The sequence below is a fragment of the Schistocerca nitens genome, chromosome 6, assembly GCF_023898315.1.
Source record: "Schistocerca nitens isolate TAMUIC-IGC-003100 chromosome 6, iqSchNite1.1, whole genome shotgun sequence".
In the NCBI taxonomy this organism is placed as follows: domain Eukaryota; kingdom Metazoa; phylum Arthropoda; class Insecta; order Orthoptera; family Acrididae; genus Schistocerca; species Schistocerca nitens.
This window is the reverse complement of record NC_064619.1, coordinates 448,642,106-448,662,703: the sequence shown is the minus strand read 5'-3', so window position 1 is coordinate 448,662,703 and position 20,598 is coordinate 448,642,106. Positions and strand designations below refer to the sequence as shown.

Genomic DNA, 20,598 nt, shown 5'->3' with positions numbered 1-20,598 from the left:
CGAATAGTAAAATAAAAAGAAAAATCGTCACTGGTAGCAGAAGATTTATTTATTTATAAACAAACCTATTGTATCTACAGTCGCAGGCTTTCATAAACCATTTATAATGGATTAAATCAGATAACTTGTTTACTCACATATATCTTCCAAACCATAGCTGTAGGTGACCCGGTTGATTTTGTCTTGCTAAAGGCATGTGAAACTATTCCACATTGTTGGCTAATAACTAGGTATGCAGTCAGCTTGGTGAGAACCTAGTACATTATACTAGATGGTCAGCATTCACCAGGAATGAATATAGCATTGGATGTGTCTCAAGGAAGCATAATAGGACATGTAATATTATCGGTATTACTCCATCATTTTGAGTCCTTGTCAGCTAGTCATGACAACAAACATCAAATTCAGAGATGCACAGTTAGTATCTCAACAGACTGGTTTAGTCCATACAAAAGTGTAACAGAGATTCTCAAACAATTTAAGTGGGTATCTTTGAAAGCAGGGTGATGATGTCCTTGCAAAACCATGCTGGGTAAATTTAGGGAAAGGATATTTGAGACAGACAATGACAATACTGGTGCCACTCTCATGTATCTTATGTAGGGATCTTGAGAATAAGTTAAGAAAGATGAAGGCTTAAAAAAGACTTCGAGAAGTGTGCCTTCGAGTCGGCACCTTCGAGAACTGCATGTTTTTTCGGACGTTTAGATGATACTTTTGTTGTTTGACCTCATGGCAGTGAGAATCTGAACGACTTTTTAGAATATCTGAATTCAATCCACCTGAATATTTGTTTCATGAAGGAGATGGGAAAGAAGAATGGCTGCCTTCCTTTCCTTGATGTGTTGGTCAGGAGGAAGGTCATTTATAGGAAGCTTAATCACACTGACATGTATCTGCAAGCTGTTAGTTGTCACCATCCAGCTCAATAGGAAGGGTGCTTTGTAACTTGGTTCACTGGGTCCATGTTTTGTTGGACTCTCAGAGTTTATCAGCTGAGCTGGCCCATGACAAAGTTACCTTTCATCAGAATGGTTACAGTGAAACAGAGATCAAATGGGCGTTGCGCTATCAACCAATTGTGCACCATGTGAGTGGTGATAATACTGATGTTGCATCGAAGTTTACGACCTTTTCGTCTTACATAGGGAGCATTCCGAATAGGATTGACCATATTTTGCAGAAATATGATGTGAAGTGTGTTTTTTGACCACCATCTGAGATCAGGGTTCTTTTAGGTTCTGTGCAGGATGATCTTGGTTTGCATAAGGCGGGTGTCTACCACATTCTTTGCAATTTTGGCATGTCATATATTTGCCAGACTATCAGGATTGTGGAGGATCGGTGTACTGAGCATAAGTGGCGCACACACTTACAGCAGCAGAACAACTCCACCATTGCAGAACATTGTCTTGGCACCAGTCATACTATGAAATATAAGAACGTGGGTATTCTGGCATGCACTTATAGCTATTGTGATTGTGTCATTAAGGCAATTATGATCGTCTTATTAAAGAAGCTGTCAAAATTAAATTAGCAAGTAGCCGTATAAATAGAGATGATACTTTTTGTATAAATCCTGCATGGAACCGTGCACTCTCCCCTGTCAAAAAACAGGACAGATTTAATGCTACCTCACCCGTTGATTATTAATTTCACTGTTGTCAGCTTGTGATGGTGGTAGTGTTTACTCTCTCTCTCTCTCTCTCTCTCTCTCTCTCTCTCTCTCTCTGTCTGTCTGTGTGTGTGTGTGTGTGTGTGTGTGTGTGTGTGTGTGAGAGAGAGAGAGAGATCGCGCGCGCGCACACACTCCCACCTGCACCCATGTTGCACACTGTTGCTGCTGTTTTCAGGTGTCCTGCTGTTGAAATGTCAGCGGTTGTCAACAATGTCACCAGGCTACATTCCCATAAGTTATTTGAGCTCTGCATATGCTGGGAGAAACTCAGGTCTAACTATCAGTTTTCTTGCATGTGAAATTCAAGAAGTTAATCCTCTTTTCTTTTCAGAAAGACGGTAAAGCAACATTTGAGTCAAAAAAGACAGAACACAATGAAAAGGAGGAAAGAGATTCCAGTGATTCCAAAACAGACACCAGCAGTAGCTCAGTGAGCCTAAGCAGTGAAGAAACAAACGAAACAGGGACATCAAAGGAACAGAGGACTCTGGCCACAGCTGCTTTGGATATCAGAGAAATTAGTATGTACCAAAGTGCCCCATTTACTGTTGTCTGAGGCACCATTAACTCATTTTTAATAAAATTGTTGCGATTGCATGTTCTCTTGATTTTTTTCATTCCTCCTTCCTTGCCCGCCACCAACGCACCCCCCCCTCCCCCCCCTCTCTCTCTCTCTCTCTCTCTCTCTCTCTCTCTCTCTCTCTCTCTCTCTCTCTCACCCCCCTCCCCCTCCCATACAAAATATATAGCTGTGATTAGGGTTGAAATACTGTGATGCAACCATACTTTGCTTCATCTTCTTTGTTAAAATTCATTCCCTTCCTCCCACCTACACAGCTGACAGCACAGGTAGCCATTGTTGTCTGCTTTGTTAGTGTTATGTACTTCACTCTATTTCATACTTTTTCATTTCCTTGTGATAAGTCTTTGTAATTGTTGCTGTAGGATCATTATCAAACATGTAAATACATAAGATGATTTCACTTTTAATTATGAACAACTTTAAAGTAATTTTGACCTCTGTACATGCCTTCTGCTTTTCCAGAAGTATGAAGCACTGGTTAAGGTGTCTGTGTGGTGGTAGGCAGACTGAGCTTCTCCCCCCACGTTGCTCCCAGCCCCACGGTAGCCTGTGTGGAAGCAGGGCTCACTTCCTCCATCACCATATCCTCCTCTAACAATTTAGCCAACTTACAGTTAAAACACTGTATGTATTGCCACTTTCGTTGTATTCTTCTGACCTCGCACACATGATGAGATGTTGAGCTGCACAGAAATGAGCATTGTTCCTTGTGAAACTGCATGTCACCAAGATGAAATCTATGACCAGGAGGGAGGATATTGACAGGCAGTTTCATAAATATTGAGCAACTGCCAGCAGTGTGTTGGCATTCTTAAAGAATGGAATGAAGGGACAGATATCTCACATTTTTAAATAAGGAACACTAAAACAGTAATTCTCTAGTGTGAGACATTGAGTTGAATGCTTCCCTCCCTTATAATTCTAAGCTAAGTCTAAGTCTTGCATAGTGTCAAGTACTAGTGCAGCACGACTGGAGAATATTTGATTTCATACATACTGTGTACTTGTTACTTGTGTACTTTCTGCAGGCAACTCATCCCCACTGACTGCAACTGATCGTGCTTTGGACCAAGTGCTCTCGTGTCCTTCTGGTGACTTGTACACAGACAAACTTGTAGGTGTACTTGCACCAATCTTAAGGCACCCGCACACTGCTCCACTGTTGTCAAATGAAGAGTGGCGCATGGTGGTGAGTTACCTCTTGCTGCCACCATCCAGCCGAACTGCTGTTACCCGACTTCTAGCCCGTCAACCTGGCTGGCACCGTCTCAGTGCCTTAGAACGCTATGGTTCAGTGAGTGAATTGCAGGAGAGATTTGAAGCACCTCAGGAAGATGGGTTTGTTTCCTTAGGTAAAAGCAAGTATTTCATGGTGCCACACACTTAAAAAAGTAAGCAAATAGAGTGTCTCAATTCAGACTGCTTGTGGAATACGTATTACTGTGTGGATGCAGAAAAAACAGTCTTGTTTGCACAAGATAGGTTTATTTAATCTTCATTGTGATGCGTTTCACCTGTTCTAGACATCATCAGACAATCGATAAAAACTCTGTCTTCGTGGGTGATATAAAGAAGCAATGACAGTGGCTATCTGGCTGTTTCCTCAGAGTTCTTTGGGACTCTTAATCTTGTTTGATGCTGTGGACATGAGTAGAAAGAATTTTATCGGTGATGTCATGAAGCATAGACTGTGTCTCTCTGATTGTTACCTTTCAGTTCTGTGGGACTTAATTAAGTTTGACGCCTTGGTCACAATTAGCAAGATTTTTTTTGATTGTCTGATGATGCCTATAACAGGTGAAACGTGTTACATGTGAAGATTAAATAAACCTATTTGATGCCTAGAATGGCAAAATGTGTCACATGCGAAGATTAAATAAACCTATCTTGTGCAACTAAGACTGTTTTTTCTGTATCTATAAATCTTTTACAGTTGCTGAACCACTGCCACTGCTGTAGTTATGCTGTGGAGTGATTTTAATTTTATTACTCTGTTCTTATTATTGGAGAAATTATAAAAACTGAGTTAAAATCTATTATATAAAAATAATTGCTCATTAAATTAAGGAAATTAACTTTATTTTGTTATTTCGTTCCAGGGGCTACTATGATATTTTCACAAGACTGGGACATATGCTCCTGCATTAATCAAATTGCAGTTAGATACAGTAAACATTAGCTTTTTAATTTTCATATTGGTGGTGGTGCTTCATAAACCCACACCATGCACCTTTGCAATGACAGTAAACAGATGGACAATATGCAATATGCCATCGATTCATATCCACTTCTGTGACCGGTGGAGTTGTTGGCGATGTTGTCTAGGGCGGTATTTTTCACACTGCACCTTGGTGGTGCCTACATCTTCAGATGCCACTGGACATAGTCTCTCAGTCTTTTTTAGTGCTCAGCACTCCATTTGAGCATTACCGGCGTAATCACTTACCTTTTGGAATATTGTCTGCACTGAGAAATTAATCAGTAGTATTTGTAACAGTTGATTCAGGACATTCCCTGTTGTATTAGTTACCTTGATGACATCTGGGTGAAGGGCCCTACCAAAGAGGAGCATTTACAAATCCTTCAGTTGGAGTTCCAGTGCCTCCTGGAGAAAGGCCTTCATTGTACTTTGGAAAAGTGCAGCTTTTCTCCCCAAAGTGTTTGTTCTGTGCTCCATTTCTGGTCTTTTTTTACACTGCATAAACCTTTAACTCTGGCCTGTGATGTGTCCTAGTATTGAATTTTGCAGTCCTGCCCCATTGGAACTCCAATGGTATTGAACAGCCGATTGACTACGCATTGTAGAGACTTTATGCCACATGCCATAATTATTCGTAGGACTACCCTCTGATTGCAAAGTTGTGCCCTCTTTCTCAGTAACTATTTCCATGACATAAATTTCCACTCCAGCACCCAGCATTCCAGAGCAGAAGTGTTACAACAGCTACTGGTATTGCCTGGTCCAGACTTTGATCAGCAGGAGGCTCTCAGGTTCATGTTGCCTTGCATCAAACCATGTTGGGTTTTCCTTTGACAGCATGAGAGGTTGCGACCACCATGGTTGCTGACCCACTTTTTTGTAAAATCGTTTTGGCAGTCCAGCTGGTTTGGCCGGAGCAAATCTCTTCAGATGCAGGCCCATGGTGGCATACGTGTTTTCTTGTGCATGATCGACTCATTGTTGTGCAGGTGGTCCTCACGCTTGTTGTGGAGGAGCAATGCTGTCAAGTGGTCATCCCCATGATGTTGCACCCTTGCTGACTCCAACTGCTTGCTGCATGCAGCACACTGGAGCATGACTCTTATAAAGGCATTGGCATGATGTCAAATCTGTTGTCCTGTGATCTACCATGACGTCAAACATCTGGTACTGGTTTGCCAGGCTTGCGCACAGAAACTGGCTGTCGAGTGTCATGGTGGGCTAAAAAGGTTGTCAGGTTTTTGTGGTGGATGTCAGTAGGGAGCAGCTGAACAGTTGTGCAAGACAGTTGCACCTGTGCCATGTGGGAATGTCAGTTCTGTGGTTATCTGGTCCTGCTGGTGGCAGTGTTGACCTTGATGTTGTTGTGAGTGGAGGCTCCCACTTGCAGTGGTATGCTTCCCCCGTGCCGTATCCTCTTCTGTCCTTCCATTGCCTGCAGCCTCTTACCGTAGTGAGGCTCACATCAGCATCTGCCGATGGATTTTGACCTGCCCTCCTCCTCCTCCTCCTCCTCCTCCTCCTTCTCATCCCCCCCCCCCTGCCCCCCACTCTCCACTGATGGAGACCACCTCACCTCCACTGCTGCTGCTGGTGGACTTCTCCGTTGCCTCAGCCTCCATGCAATTCTGCCCTACTGACAATACCAGTGGTGTCAGCATTTCCTCCTTTAATCATCGGTCCACTGCCAGATTCTCTGGTGGCCTCTCCAGTTCTGCACCCGAGGTTGCAGCCCAAGCCTGGCTATTTTTGGGAATATGTAGTCTTCAAAGGAGGAAGGTATTTAGTGTCCCTGCCACCAGACATCACGATGGAAGCAGAATAGCTGGTCTCAGTAACGCTACGAAATAATGCAGAAACCTCCCATGGAGGGCGCACACAACACATAGTGTGGACAGACCTGCTGACGGAGGTGTTTATCTTCAGGTGGCAATAAGCCGAGTAGGTCAGTGCTTATGCTGAGTTCAACTACCGCGGATCTCAACTTGCTTCTTGTGCCAAGTGCTATTGCTGAATGCTCATTTGAAAGTTATCCACACCAACCGTGTACTGACTTGTACCGGTGCACATCATTAAGAGGATTCAGACTTTCAGCTTTCCGTAGATTGAATCGTTTGATAAATTTTCATTTCCTCTCATGGTTTTCTGTTCCCCAGCTATTATCAAGCCTCATCGTTCCACAAAGTACCTGCATCGACAGTGTGTGTAGTGTAGTGTAGCATAGTGGCGTCGTCGCACTGGTGCAAATGCTAAATCAACAAATTTCATTTTGGGTGTTATGTTTATTCGTGTTACAAATTATGTATGCTAAATTAGTAACCGTCATCATCAATACTACTACTACAAAATTGTTAAGGCTTTCGTGGCCACTTGTTGACTAACTGCCTATTGGCTTCTGTCTCGGGTTCTTCGGTCGACGTTCATCTAATGATTTTTCTTACGTTTTGCCAGCACGAGTGGCTGGCATTGTCAAAGCTTCACCCTCCAGTGCCGGTGGTGAACTGGAGCCGAGCTCGCGGCCACAGACTACATGTACCTGGCGCGCCATCGTCCGAGAGCTTCTCCACGGTCATTTCCGGTGCAGTTCTCCTCTTGCTACCTGCGACGGTCGTTCACTGCAGTACAGGAAGCCAGAATCCATTTACCTTAAGGCTTTCCTCTTTCTTGTGGAAACTGTTCGCGTGTTTTTGTATTTCTACAGCTTCTCTGAACAAGCGCTTGTGGTAGTGCTTCTCTTCAGCCAGAACTTCTGTGTCGGCGAATTTTATTACATGGTCGGTCTCATTCAGTGCGTGCTCTGCCACGGCCGACTTCTCCACCTGCCCCAACCTGCAATGTCGCTTATGCTCTTTGATCCTGGTGTTAATTGATTGTCCGGTCATTCTGACATAAACTTTCCCGCATGTGCATGGTATACGGTATATTCCCGACATTGCAAGTGGGTCTCTTTTCTACTTCACTGATCTAAGACACTCTTTGATCTTCCTTGTCGGTTTGAAAATCGTCTTTACGCCATGTTTGTGCAATATATGGCCGATTCTGTCTGTCACTCTGGGAATGTATGGCAGAAAGGCTGTACCCGACATTTCTTTTTCTGGTTCCTTACCTCGCCGAGTGTTTGGCTCTGTTACACTTCTAATATAATTTATGGAATACCCATTGCTCCTCAGAACAGTTTCCAGGTGTTGCATTTCTCGTTTGAGGTGTTGCGGCTCACATATTCGTCCTGCTCTCGTTTCGAGCGTACTAATCATGCCTCTTTTCTGGCTCGGGTGGTGGTTTGACAGTTTGTGCAGGTATCGGTCCGTGTGTGTTGCTTTCGATACACGCTGTGTCCCAGGTTTTTGCTGTCTCTTGTGACCAGCACATCTAGAAATGGCAGTTTCTTGGCCTTTTCTACTTCCATGGTAAATGTTATGTTGGCATGGAGGCTGTTCAAGTGTCTTGGGATGTCACCGAGCTGTTCTTCACCATGGCTCCACACCACGAAAGTATCATTGATGTACCTGTACCACAGCTGGACTTGGCGACTTGCAAACCTAAGGTTGCAACACCTGGAAACTGTTCTGAGGAGCAATGGGTACTCCACAAATTATATTAGAAGTGTAACAGAGCCAAACACTCGGCGAGGTAAGGAACCAGAAAAAGAAATGTCGGGTACGGCCTTTCTGCCATACATTCCCAGAGTGGCGGACAGAATCAGCCGTATATTGCACAAACATGGCGTAAAGACGATTTTCAAACTGACAAGGAAGATCAAAGAGTGTCTTAGATAGGCGAAGGAGAAAAGAGACCCACTTGCAATGTCGGGAATATACCGTATAGCATGCACATGCGGAAAAGTTTATGTCAGAATGACTGAACGATCAATTAACACCAGGATCAAAGAGCATAAGCGACATTGCAGGTTTGGGCAGGTGGAGAAATCAGTCGTGGCAGAGCACGCACTGAATGAGACCGACCACGTAATAAAATTCGTCGACACGGAAGTTCTGGCTGTAGAGAAGCACTATCACACGCGCTTGTTCAGAGAAGCTGTAGAAATACAAAAACAAGCGAACAGTTTCAACAAGAAAGAGGAAAGCCTTAAGGTAAACAGATCCTGGCTTCCCGTACTGCAGCTAACGTCTGTCGCAGGTAGCAAGAGGAGAACCGCACCGGAAATGACTGCGGAGAAGGCCTCGGACGTTGGCACGCCAGGTACATATAGTCTGCGGTCGCGAGCTCGGCTCCAGTTCACCACGGGCAATGGAGGGTGAAGCTTTGACAATGCCAGCCACTCGTGCTGGCAAAACGTAAGAAAAATCATTAGATGAACATCGGCCGAAGAACCCGAGACAGAAGCCAATAGGCAGTTTGTCAATACTACTACTACTGCTGCTGCTGCTGCTGCTGCTGCTGCTGCTGCTGCTGTATAGTCAGTGTGGTCAATTTGCAATTATTAATAATGAGCAAGGAATGGGGAAGATGCATGTGTGCCTAGTATGAATTAGTGAATGCTGCATCTTCATGAAGCAAAGAAGATTTAGAAGCTCAATTTGAATTGCATCATCTGCTGAGGCCAGCAGAATCTGAAAAGAAGCAGCAAACGAAAATATATGGAGTAAAGATAACTACTCAAACAGTAGCCGAAATGCTGAGTCAGCAATAGGCAAGTAAATAAGATTGAGAACATTGCTAGCTTTAGGACAAATCCTCTTCCTGTTGAACTGAAAGGGGATTCATCCAAATTCTACGGAGTTCTCGTCGTTGCTTATATGCCTGTTGATGACTCAATGCCTCAGTTATTATTTATATTCCAAGAGATTTGCATTATCATAAAGGAAAATACAGGCCAGAGATAAAAGTAATGTTGGTTAGCCACAGATAATGCTCATGCAAGAGAGCTTCCAAAACTGCAGCTCTCACAATCTGTTCCATTTGCTGTACTAACTTGAGTCAGCAGAGCACTCTAAGACTCTCAAGTTACAGCTCCTCGACAATAAATTCACTTGGAAAACAAATGTCCTCCATGCACCTCTTTAACAAAAACAATGGCTGCCAGGCTTTTTATTAGCGACGAAGTCCGAGCCAAGTGCTTGATGCCCTCAGAATTCAGAATCTACCAATCAGCACTAGCAGGCAACACAGTATGAGCTATGTGCTGAAAATGTATGCCTAATGGAAGTACAATCACAGTTTGTTCCACTTGACACACCAGTAATATCAGATCAGTCACTTGTCTACTGACAGTGGAAGATAAAGCAATTGTTAACAGAAAAATGGACAAAACTACTGAAAATAGTCATTGAAAAATAATTTAAAATGTGGTACAGTGGGAACTATCCTCTACTTCACAGTAGTGTACATAGTGTGGATGTGAATGTTGTTTTAATTTGTAATCTCCATGCGGTCTTTGGTACCTTCAGCCAATTCTTCAGTTTTTTCCCAAACAGTCGTAACATCGGTAGGGCACTATGCCTGTTCATGTTCTGAGTAAGAATCTTCAAAGGGAAAGTGTGGACTGTGAGTATGTGAAGGAACTGAATGAGGGGAAAAAATAAAATTGACCGATCAGTCTATACATACCAACAGTAATATCTGCATAGCAAATAGGATGTTTGCCTATGCTGCAGAAGTATATACTGAGGAGATAAGTCATGGGATAGCGATATGCGCATACCTGTATACAGATGGTGCCAGTATCGCATGCAGGAGGTATAAAAAGTATGTGTCCCAGTCTTCCACCATGGGATGATAGCAACAGCAGATGATGGCGGTTGACAACGGCCAATTGCGCTCGCGTATTCAAAACATGCGACGTTACGCACCTGTGTGGGAGCTCACGGGATCAGAATTTTGCTGTAGTAACTAGCGAGCCACGGTGTGAATCGGACATTCAACAAAGCTACAATCCCCCTTGAAAATGTTGTCAGCAGATTGGGACAAAATGTCAGGTTTTAAAGTGAAATCCATTCAACCGTGGCATAAGAGCCCGGAACACTTTATTTATTGTGATAAAAAGTATCGCATGCAGAAGGTATAAAAGGCCACGAGATTGGTGGAGCTGTCATTTGTATTCAGGTAATTCATGTGAAAAGGTTTCCGACGTTATTGCGGCCACACAACAAGAAATAACATACTTTGAAATTTCCATGTTTGAAATTGTTAGGGAATTCAGTATTCTGCAATCCACAGTGTCAAGAGTGTTCCAAGAATACCAAATTTCAGGCATTACCTCTCACCATCGACAATGCGGTGGCCAACGGCATTCACATAATGACCTAGAGCAGTAGCGTATGCAGAGAGTTGTCAGTGTTAAATGACAACACTGTGGGAAATAACCCCAGAAATCAGTGTGGGATGTACAACGAAGTTATCTGTTAGGACAGTGTGGATAAATCTGCCGTTAATGGGCTACTGCAGCAGACAACTAATGTGAGTGCCTTTACTAACAACACAAAATCACCTGCAGCTTCTCTCCTGGACTCAGTACCATATTGAATGGACCCTAGACAACTGGAAAACCATGGCCTGGCCAGATGGGTCCCGATTTCAGTTGCTAAGAGCCGATGGTAGGGTTCGAGTATGGCACTGACCCCACAAAGCCAAGTTATCAACAAGGCACTGTGCAAACTGGTGGTGGCATCATAATGGTATGGGCTGTGTTTAAATGGAATGGACTGAGTCCTTTGGTCCAACTGAACTGGTCATTTACTGGAAACAGTTATGTTCAGCTACAGAGATCATTTGCAGCCATTCATGGACTTCATGTTACCAAACAACGGTGGGATTTTTATGGGTGCCAGTGCGCCACATCACCAGATGACAGTTGTTCGCAATCAGTTTGAAGAACATTCTGGACAATTAGACCGAATGATTTAGCCATGAAGATCGCTCTGCATCCCATCTAACATATATGGGACATGTGACTCTTGAAATTTTCCCAGCGTATCGAATATTCCACAAGATTTCGGGATTGCAGCCGGATCTCATCGACTTCTTTCCACGATATTTCGGCTGACAACCTTACAGCCATCTTCAGGCGAGTGTTTGACACCAGAGATTGGTAGTGCAAGTTGCTCTATTTATACGTAAAAGTGCCGCCGGCACGCATGCGCAAGTTACCATAGCATGCGTGCCACCTGTCGATTCCAAGGCCCTCTACGATTCCAAGGCCCTCTACAATATTACTGCATCTATGGATCGCAAACGAATGCGTGAAAAAAGTAAAACATGCACACAGATGTGTCCAAAACAATAAAATGCAAAACTTCAATATTAAAATTAAAATTACTTGTCGCTCGACATGTCAGAAGCCATAAAGAGTTTTCTTTTGGTTGTAATTAAAGAAATCAACGGGTCCCAGGCCTTATTCAATAAAAAGCCGCCATCTCAGTTAATGAGATTTTCCGCTAAACGTATTTCCACGGATTCCTTCACAACTTAATCGCAGAAAGATCTCGATGGGGCCAAGATTTTCGTGGCCGAATAATCCATAGTATGTCGTGTGGAAATACAATGTTCGGCTATGGCCGACTTACTGGGCTGTAAAAGGCAAGTGTGGCACTCATGTTCAACGCAGCGGTCGTGTACTGTGCGTGTGGTCTGACGAATGTAGGCTTTCCCACACTCGCAAGGTATTTTATAAATTCCAGCCTTCTGTAATCCCAGATCATCCTTGGCTGAGCCCAGAAGAGCACGCGTCTTTGTAGGGGGCCGGAAGATTGCTTTCACACGATGCTTCTTTAAAATTCTGCCTACTTTTGATGAAATGTTCCCGACATATGGGAGAAATGCTCTGAACTTAAACACCTCCTTTTCCTCTTGATCTTGTGGGTGTTCACGTTTTTTCCTCCTTAAAGCACCACTGACCTGATGTGCAGAATATCCATTATGTTGAAATACAGATTTCAAGTGCTCTAATTCGTCTGCAAGGCTGTCTTTATCAGACACAACATGTGCCCTATGCACCAATGTTCGAAGGACGCCCATAGTTCGTGACTGGTGATGACAGCTTGACGCCTGCAGGTACAGCTCCGTATGCGTGGGTTTTCGATAGACGGAATGCCCCAATGACCAATCCACCCTGTGTTTAACCATGACGTCCAGAAATGGTAGGCAACCATCCTTTTCAACTTCCATCGTAAACTGAACGTTTGTGTGGATGGAATTCAGATGTTGTAAAAACCGTGAAAGCTCTTCTTCTTCCATCCACATAAACTTTCAGTTTATGATGGAAGTTGAAAAGGATGGTTGCCTACCATTTCTGGACGTCATGGTTAAACGCAGGGTGGATGGGTCATACTGCTTTAAGGAGGAAGAAACGTGACCACCCACAAGATCAAGAGGAAAAGGAGGTGTTTAAGTCCAGAGCATTTCTCCCATATGTCGGGAACATTTCATCGAAAGTAGGCAGAATTCAGATGTTGTAAAAACCGTGAAAGCTCTTCTTCTTCCATCCACATAAACTTTCAGTTTATGATGGAAGTTGAAAAGGATGGTTGCCTACCATTTCTGGACGTCATGGTTAAACGCAGGGTGGATGGGTCATTGGGGCATTCCGTCTATCGAAAACCCACACATACAGACCTGTACCTGCAGGCGTCAAGCTGTCATCACCCGTCACAAACTATGGGCGTCCTTCGAACGTTGGTGCCTAGGACACATGTTGTGTCTGATAAAGACAGCCTTGCAGACGAATTAGAGCACTTGAAATCTGTATTTCAACATAATGGATATTCTGCACATCAGGTCAGTACTGCTTTAAGGAGGAAGAAACGTGACCACCCACAAGATCAAGAGGAAAAGGAGGTGTTTAAGTCCAGAGCATTTCTCCCATATGTCGGGAACATTTCATCGAAAGTAGGCAGAATTTTAAAGAAACATCGTGTGAAAGCAATCTTCCGGCCACCTACAAAGACTCGTGCTCTTCTGGGCTCAGCCAAGGATGATCTGGGATTACGGAAGGCTGGAATTTATAAAATACCTTGCGAGTGTGGGAAAGCCTACATTGGTCAGACCACACGCACAGTACACGACCGCTGCGTTGAACATGAGTGCCACACTCGCCTTTTACAGCCCAGTAAGTCGGCCATAGCCGAACATTGTATTTCCACACGACATACTATGGATTATTCGGCCACGAACATCTTGGCCCCATCAAGATCTTTCTGCGATTAAGTTGTGAAGGAATCTGTGGAAATACGTTTAGCGGAAAATCTCATTAACTGAGATGGCGGCTTTTTATTTAATAAGGCCTGGGACCCGTTGATTTCTTTAATTTCAACCAAAAGAAAACTCTTTATGGCTTCTGACATGTCGAGCGACAAGTAATTTATATTTTAATATTGAAATTTTGCATTTTATTGTTTTGGACACATCTGCGTGCATGTTTTACTTTTTTCACGCATTCGTTTGCGCTCCATAGATGCAGTAATATTGTAGAAGGCCTTGGAATCGATAGGTGGAGTGCATGCTACGGTAACTTGCGCATGCGCGCCGGCGGCACTTTTACGTATGAATAGAGCGACTTGCACTAGCAATCTCCAGTGTCAAACACTCGCCTGAAGAAGGCTGTAAGGTTGTCAGCCGAAATATCGTGGAAAGAAGTCGATGAGATCCGGCTGCAATCCCGAAATCTTGTGGAATATATGGGACATAATCGAGAGGTCAGTTCGTGCACAAAATCCTGTACTGGCAACATTTTCGCAATTATGAATGGCTATAGGGGCAGCATGACTCTGTATTTATGCATGGGCTTCCAGCTGTTTCTGGAGTCCATTCCACATCGAGTTGCTACGCTCTTCAGGCAAAAGAAGGCCCAAAACGATATTAGGAGTTATCCGATGACTTTTCTCACCTCAGTGTAACACGCATTCATTAACACCTGTACTGTACTGGATTGCTGCTGTACACAAGATGAAATTAAGACTTATATTAGGTTGGAGATCGTAAGTCTGTAATTAACTTTGTAGAAGGCTGTTATACAAAGAGGTTCAAAAGTTTTGCACAGTCGTCTTTTTTGTGTGAACATACTTGGAACATTTAGCTATAAGTTGGTATATAAAAGTATTTTCTTTTATTTACAGGTAAGCCGTAATGTACTGTGAAGTAGATGTCAGGCTTCAACAATGGTCGGTGATGGAGTTCCTCTTCAGGACCAGTGATGACTTTGCTATATCAATTCACAGGAAGTTGCTCCCTGTTTATGTAAAGGACACGGTGGTTTGCAGCAGCATCCAGCGGTGGTTACAGGGGTTTAAAAAAGATTATTTCTCTCTGCTGGACAATCCACAATGCATTAAACCATTGACGGCAGTGAGTGATGTGAATAAGGAGACCATTGATCAAATCATCCAAAATGACAGATGTGTGACGACATGACAGCTTGCTGAAATGACTCGTTTGTCATTGGGTAGTGTGGTATCACTGTTACAGTCACTAGGGTACAGAAAAATCTGTGCATGTTGGGTGCCTAGATTATTGACAAGAAAAATGAAAACTATGAGGAAGAATGTGTGCAAGGGTCTCGTGAAGACTTTTACTGAAGAGTGGAAACAGTGTTTTGACGGCATCACTACCCAGGATAAAACAAGGTTGTTTTTGTCTGAACCTGAGAGCAAAACCCAATCCATGGAGTGGCGTCATCCGGGTTTCCCTTGAAAGAAGAAATCAAGACTTTCATGAACAGCAGACCAAAAGATAATGGTCTCCTTCTTCTGGGATCAGTGTGGTGTCATTTTCATTGACTGTTTGGAACCTGACTCCACAATTAACAGGGGCCATTACTGTTTGATATTGGACAAGCTGTGACATGCCTTCAAGACCCACAGACCACAGCTTCAGGGTCAGCTCATCAGACTACACCATGACAATTCCAAACCCCATACAGCCCTTATGACGCAGGAAATGGGTTGGAAAATTGTTCCTCATCCTCCCTACAGTCCTGCCTTGGCTCCATATGATTTTTACCTCTTTGGTTGTCTGAAGACCCACCTGCACAGTAAAACATTTGATAGTGAGAAAGACCATATTTCCTGTGTCAAGTGATGGTGTAAAAGTCAGTCCCCAGGATTTTACCAAAGTGCATTTACATCTGGAAAGAATGTTGGGCCAGATGCGTCACAGCTGATAAAGGCTACATTGAGTAGGCTCAATATATAGCTAATTGTTCCAATTATGTTCACAAAAAATTTCATTCTCCTCCTGTGCAAAAAATAAAAAATAGAGATGACTGTGCAAAACTTTCTCAGCGCCCTTTGTACTTTATAGTAGTAGCCTGCTTTCATCTGTTAATGTAAAACTTGACTTGTTTCCACATCCCTGAAGGCTCTCTCTCATGACAGGATTTACAGAACACATTGTATGAATTAATAAATAAATGAAATGAGTTAATGTTGTTACAAGTAATAAACATAAAACTAATGTTTAACATTTAAAAAAATTATGCTTGAAGGTGGAGGAGGAAAGTCTCTTTCTTCCTGACTGTGAGATTATGCAAACATTTTGTGATATTTACGGTTCATGTTTCAAATTTTGTCTGAATTTTGATGTAAATTCTATTGTTGTACTTTCTCTCTCTCTCTCTCTCTCTCTCTCTCTCTCCCCTTCTCTGAAGAACCTGACCTAAAAGCAGCCATTTTTCCTAACAGACTGCTCCTCAGAATCTGCCTCAGTGCTGCTGCCTTTATTGAAGATGCCAGAAATAAAATCATTATGCAGTGAATTCAATATTGCAACTTCAGCCAAGAACAAGCCACAGTTGATCAATGACCTATTGAAGCTTCAAGCTAGACAGAAAGGAGTGACAGGGAAAAGTGTTCCTCTTGTCTCCCGGTAAGTATTAATTTGGTATCATCTTAGTTAATGTGACATGGGAATGTGCCAAGTTAGTTAACAGCAACTGTACGTAGAAAATACTAGTGGGAAGTGATATAAATGGCAGCTTAGACAGAAAATATATTTCTAAGGAGGTGGTTACTCTGTACTACACACACATTCCACGATGACTCCCAGTGACATGGCTGGCTGGAGTAACAGACCTGAAAAAAGTTGAATGATATACATCAGTATTCACTGACATGTTGCCACTAACTTAGCTAGCAGACAACACATTAATGCCCCTCTCCCTACGAAAGCAGAAGTGACATGTGGAGGTAACAATCGCTGAAATGGTATGAGTGAGTTTGAAGTCACCATATTTATTGCCATGTTGGATGCCTTAAATGGAGTCTTGTCTGCTAGTTAATGTTGATAGTGACTAAACCCAGTTAATATCAATAATCGTCCTTTGGTTTGTGTTAGTTGAGTACCTCCTCTCTGCCTCCTCACCGAGAATGTTTTTAGAGTGGGCATAAAGTACAAAGAATTCTACACTAAAAAATGTGTCCACAATTCAGGCTAATTTTGTCTGTTGAATTGTGCTATAAGATGCAACTGCATAAAAGGTGTCAGTTGTATTTTGTGGAATGATAAACCTCTGTAGATTAGATGTCTTAAAATTTTGTGGAGTAAATGCTGGTAATGTAGGCAATGCAAGGTGAAAACAAAGAAAGACAGTGTTGATGAAATGCATATCGCGTATTCCATAAAGAGCCGAAGACACCAGCATATTGTTCACTGGATCCAGGGTAGAAACCTTCCAGTCAACAACTGAAAGTTCTATTAAAAGACTTCCAGAGTGGTTCACCAAAAATAAGCTCATTGTAAACACTGAAAAACTGTATACGTCAACTCTCATTTACTTCCATAATCTAGCCGAATGCTGTTCAAGCATAATTAAAAAATGATCCTCTAGAAAATGTGAAAAAATTTTTGGTTTGTGGGTTCAGCAAGATTTAAAATGGGACACACTTGTAAATAATTTATCAAAGAAACTCTTCTGTGTGGTACAGCCTAAGAATATTAAAGTCTACAAAAAGCAGAACAACTTTATTACAGGCATACTATGCATAGTTCCACTCTCTACCCCAATATACACGGAGGTGACAGAAGTCATGGGATAGTGATATGCATATATACAGATGGCTGTGGTATTATGTACACAGGGTATACAAGGGCAGTGCATTGGCAGAGATGTCACTTATACTCCAATCGCACATGTGAAAAGGTTTCCAATATTATTATGGCCGCTTGATGGGAATTAACAGAAATTGAACATGGGATGGTAGTTGGAACTAGACACATGAGACAGCCCATTTCAGAAATTGTTATGAAATTCAATATTCCACAAGCCACAGTGTCAAGAGTGTGCAATGAATACCTAATTTCAGGCATTATCTCTCACCACGGACAACACTCCTCCTGATGGCCTTCACTTAACGACATAGAGCAGCGGTGCTTGCATAGGGTTGACAGTGCTTACAGAAAAACAACACTGCATGAAATAACAGCAGAAATCAGTGTGGGACGTACACCGAATGTATCTATTAGGACAGTGCAGCAAAATTGGGTGTTAATGGTCTGTGGAAGCAGATGACCTATGCAAGTACCTTTGCTAACTGTGGGACATCGCCTGCAGCACCTCTCCTAGCCTCATGACCTTATCAGGTGGACACTAGACAGTTGAAAGCTGTAGCTCGATCAGATGAGTCCCAATTTCAGTTGTTAAGAGCTAATGGTAGCGTTCGAGGGTGGTGTAGACCCCACAAAACCATGGAGCCAGGTTGTCAGCATGATACTGTGTAAGCTGGTAGTAGTTCCATAATGGTGTGGGCTGTGTTTACATGGATTGGTCTGGGTCCTCTGGGCCAACTGAACTTATCATTGAATGAAAATGGTTATGTTCAGCTACTTGGAGACCATTTGCAGCCATTCATGGACTTCATGTCCCTAAACAACAGTGGAATTTTTATGGATAAGTATCACGTCACCAGGCCACAATTGTTCACAATTGGTTTGAAGAACATTCTGGACAATTTTTGCAAATGAATTAGTTCCCTGATTGCCCAACATGAATCCTATCAAACTTCTACGGGAAATAATAGAGAGACAGTTTGTGCATGAAATCGTTCACTGTCAACACTTTCCCAAATATGGATGATTGGTGAAGCACATGGTTCAGTATTTACGCAGGGGACTTGCAACGACTTGTTGAGTCCACGCAAAAGGATATCCGACATGATATTAGGAGTTATCCCATAACTTTTGTCTCCTCAGTGTAAGATCAATTACTGGGAACACTCAACTTTTAGCATAAATGTTTATAGAATGCAGAAAAACTCTAACAATAATTTGTGGCCTTATAAAGAGAGATTATTGTAATTTCCACTTTACTGAGCTTTGTGTTTTGAATGTTCCATGCTTTTTCATAATCATTTATGAAAGTATAATGTTAACTAGGGAGCCTCTTGAAAACAGGAAAATTACTACAGAACAATAATATACCCAACTTCTGTAGGAAAACTACTACAGAACAAAAATGTACTTGACTTGTGTACAAGACAGAAATCAGATGTGCACCAAACATATTGCAGAACAACATCCAATCAGAGGAACATAATTAACATTGGTACCATACTACACAATAAGAAAACAGAGGAAATAAAAATTGTTACATACCCAATATTTAACATGAAATTAAAGACCATCTAATAAAGTGCTATTTCTATTCTGAATTTCGTGGTATATAAAATAAATATGGCTTAAAAATTTGATTATAACAATAGGTAGCTAATTTTTTTGCCTACCATTTTACTGATACTATGTATTACTGTATCCTTAGTTTGGTCTGTCATTAAACAGTTACTGATATACTTAGAGTATAAAAATATCCACCTTCTTTCCTGCTGATTCTAAATATAACTGTACCCTCATTTTGACCTGCTAAATATCAGTTGTACAATTTGAGCTGTGTGATAAAACTGAACCAATAAAAAGTCAAATCAGATCATTATCCCAGACCTTTCCAAAGGCATAGGTGATTTGTTTGATTTTTCTAATGCAAAAAAACAACTGGGTAAAAATCTCTCGGTGTACATGCCGCATCAAATCAGGATAAAACTCCAAGCTTTCGACCACTACCTCCATGGTCGTTGTCAGGGCTAAAACTGACTGTCGTGAACTAACGAGGTTCCCACTTTTATATGCAAAGGACGGCTTCTGATTGGCTGGAATACGTCAGCGATATGGCGCGTAGTGAAGTGGTGCCCTCTACTTCCATAGATGTAGTTGCTATCCCGTGTTGCTTGCAGCGCCATCCCTTGAATCAGGAGGTAAAGTGCGAGAAGTTTTTCTCTGCGATTTTTCTTTATCCAGTGCACTCTTCCAAGTGTTGCTAAGTGCATAGCCGTTGTCTCTATTAAAGTTATTATCGCTAAGTCTAATTTCGACTGCTTCCCGGATCACAGAGTCCCAGTAATTCAATGTGTGGGCTATTACTCTGGTTTCTTCAAATAAAATCTTATGCTTGTTAAGCAGGCTATGTTCAGCAACCGCTGATTTTTCCAAATACCTGTATTTCAGGTGGCGTTGGTGCTCGATGCAGCGGTCGGCAACGATTCTTACAGACTGGCCCACGTAATTCTTGCCGCATTCGCAAGGAATAGTATAAATTCCCGGCACTCTTAAGCCGAGACTATCTTTGACTGGTCTCAACATTTCCTTAATTTTCCTAGGTGGTCGGAAAACTGGTTTTATTCCTTGCCTCTTCAGGACTCTGGCTATCTTGCTCGTTAATAGCACCGCAAAAAGGAAGCCGCGCTATGTGTTGGTCCTCTTCTTGTATGTGGCCGGCATCGTGTCTTACTTTCTTGGACAATACTGATTTAATTTCACCGGCAGAATAACCATTCCTCTTGAAAACAGTCGTCAAATGGTTAATCTCGGGACCGAGGTGGTCCTTGTCGGAAATAGTCCTGGCTCTGTGTACTAAAGTATTCAGCATAGCTCTCTTCTGAGACGGATGATGGAAGCTATGGCTATGCAGATATAAGTCTGTATGGGTTGGCTTCCTGTACACAGAATGGCCCAATCGTCCATCCGGCTTTCGCTCTACCAACACATCTAAAAAAGGTAACTTCCCTTCCTTCTCTACCTCCAATGTAAATTTTATGTTTGGATGTACACCATTCAGATGTTCGACGAACTGCTGCAGCGTGTCGCTGCCGTGTGGCCAGATTAAAAAAGTATCGTCGACGTATCTGTAGAAGCATGATG

General features: G+C 42.5%; 1 protein-coding gene across 2 annotated transcripts in view; it reads left to right on the top strand.

The window, feature by feature from the left end:
• The window catches only part of LOC126262735 (fanconi-associated nuclease 1-like), a 151,858-nt gene that overhangs the window by 55,275 nt on the left and 75,985 nt on the right, over nt 1-20,598 (top strand). The window contains exons 4-6 of one of the 2 annotated variants that reach the window (XM_049959542.1): nt 2,010-2,199; nt 3,290-3,613; nt 16,095-16,278. In XM_049959542.1, the coding sequence (XP_049815499.1) occupies nt 2,010-2,199; nt 3,290-3,613; nt 16,095-16,278 (698 nt within the window). The remainder of the gene's footprint in view (nt 1-2,009; nt 2,200-3,289; nt 3,614-16,094; nt 16,279-20,598) is intronic. The other variant, XM_049959543.1, reaches the window with a different exon arrangement.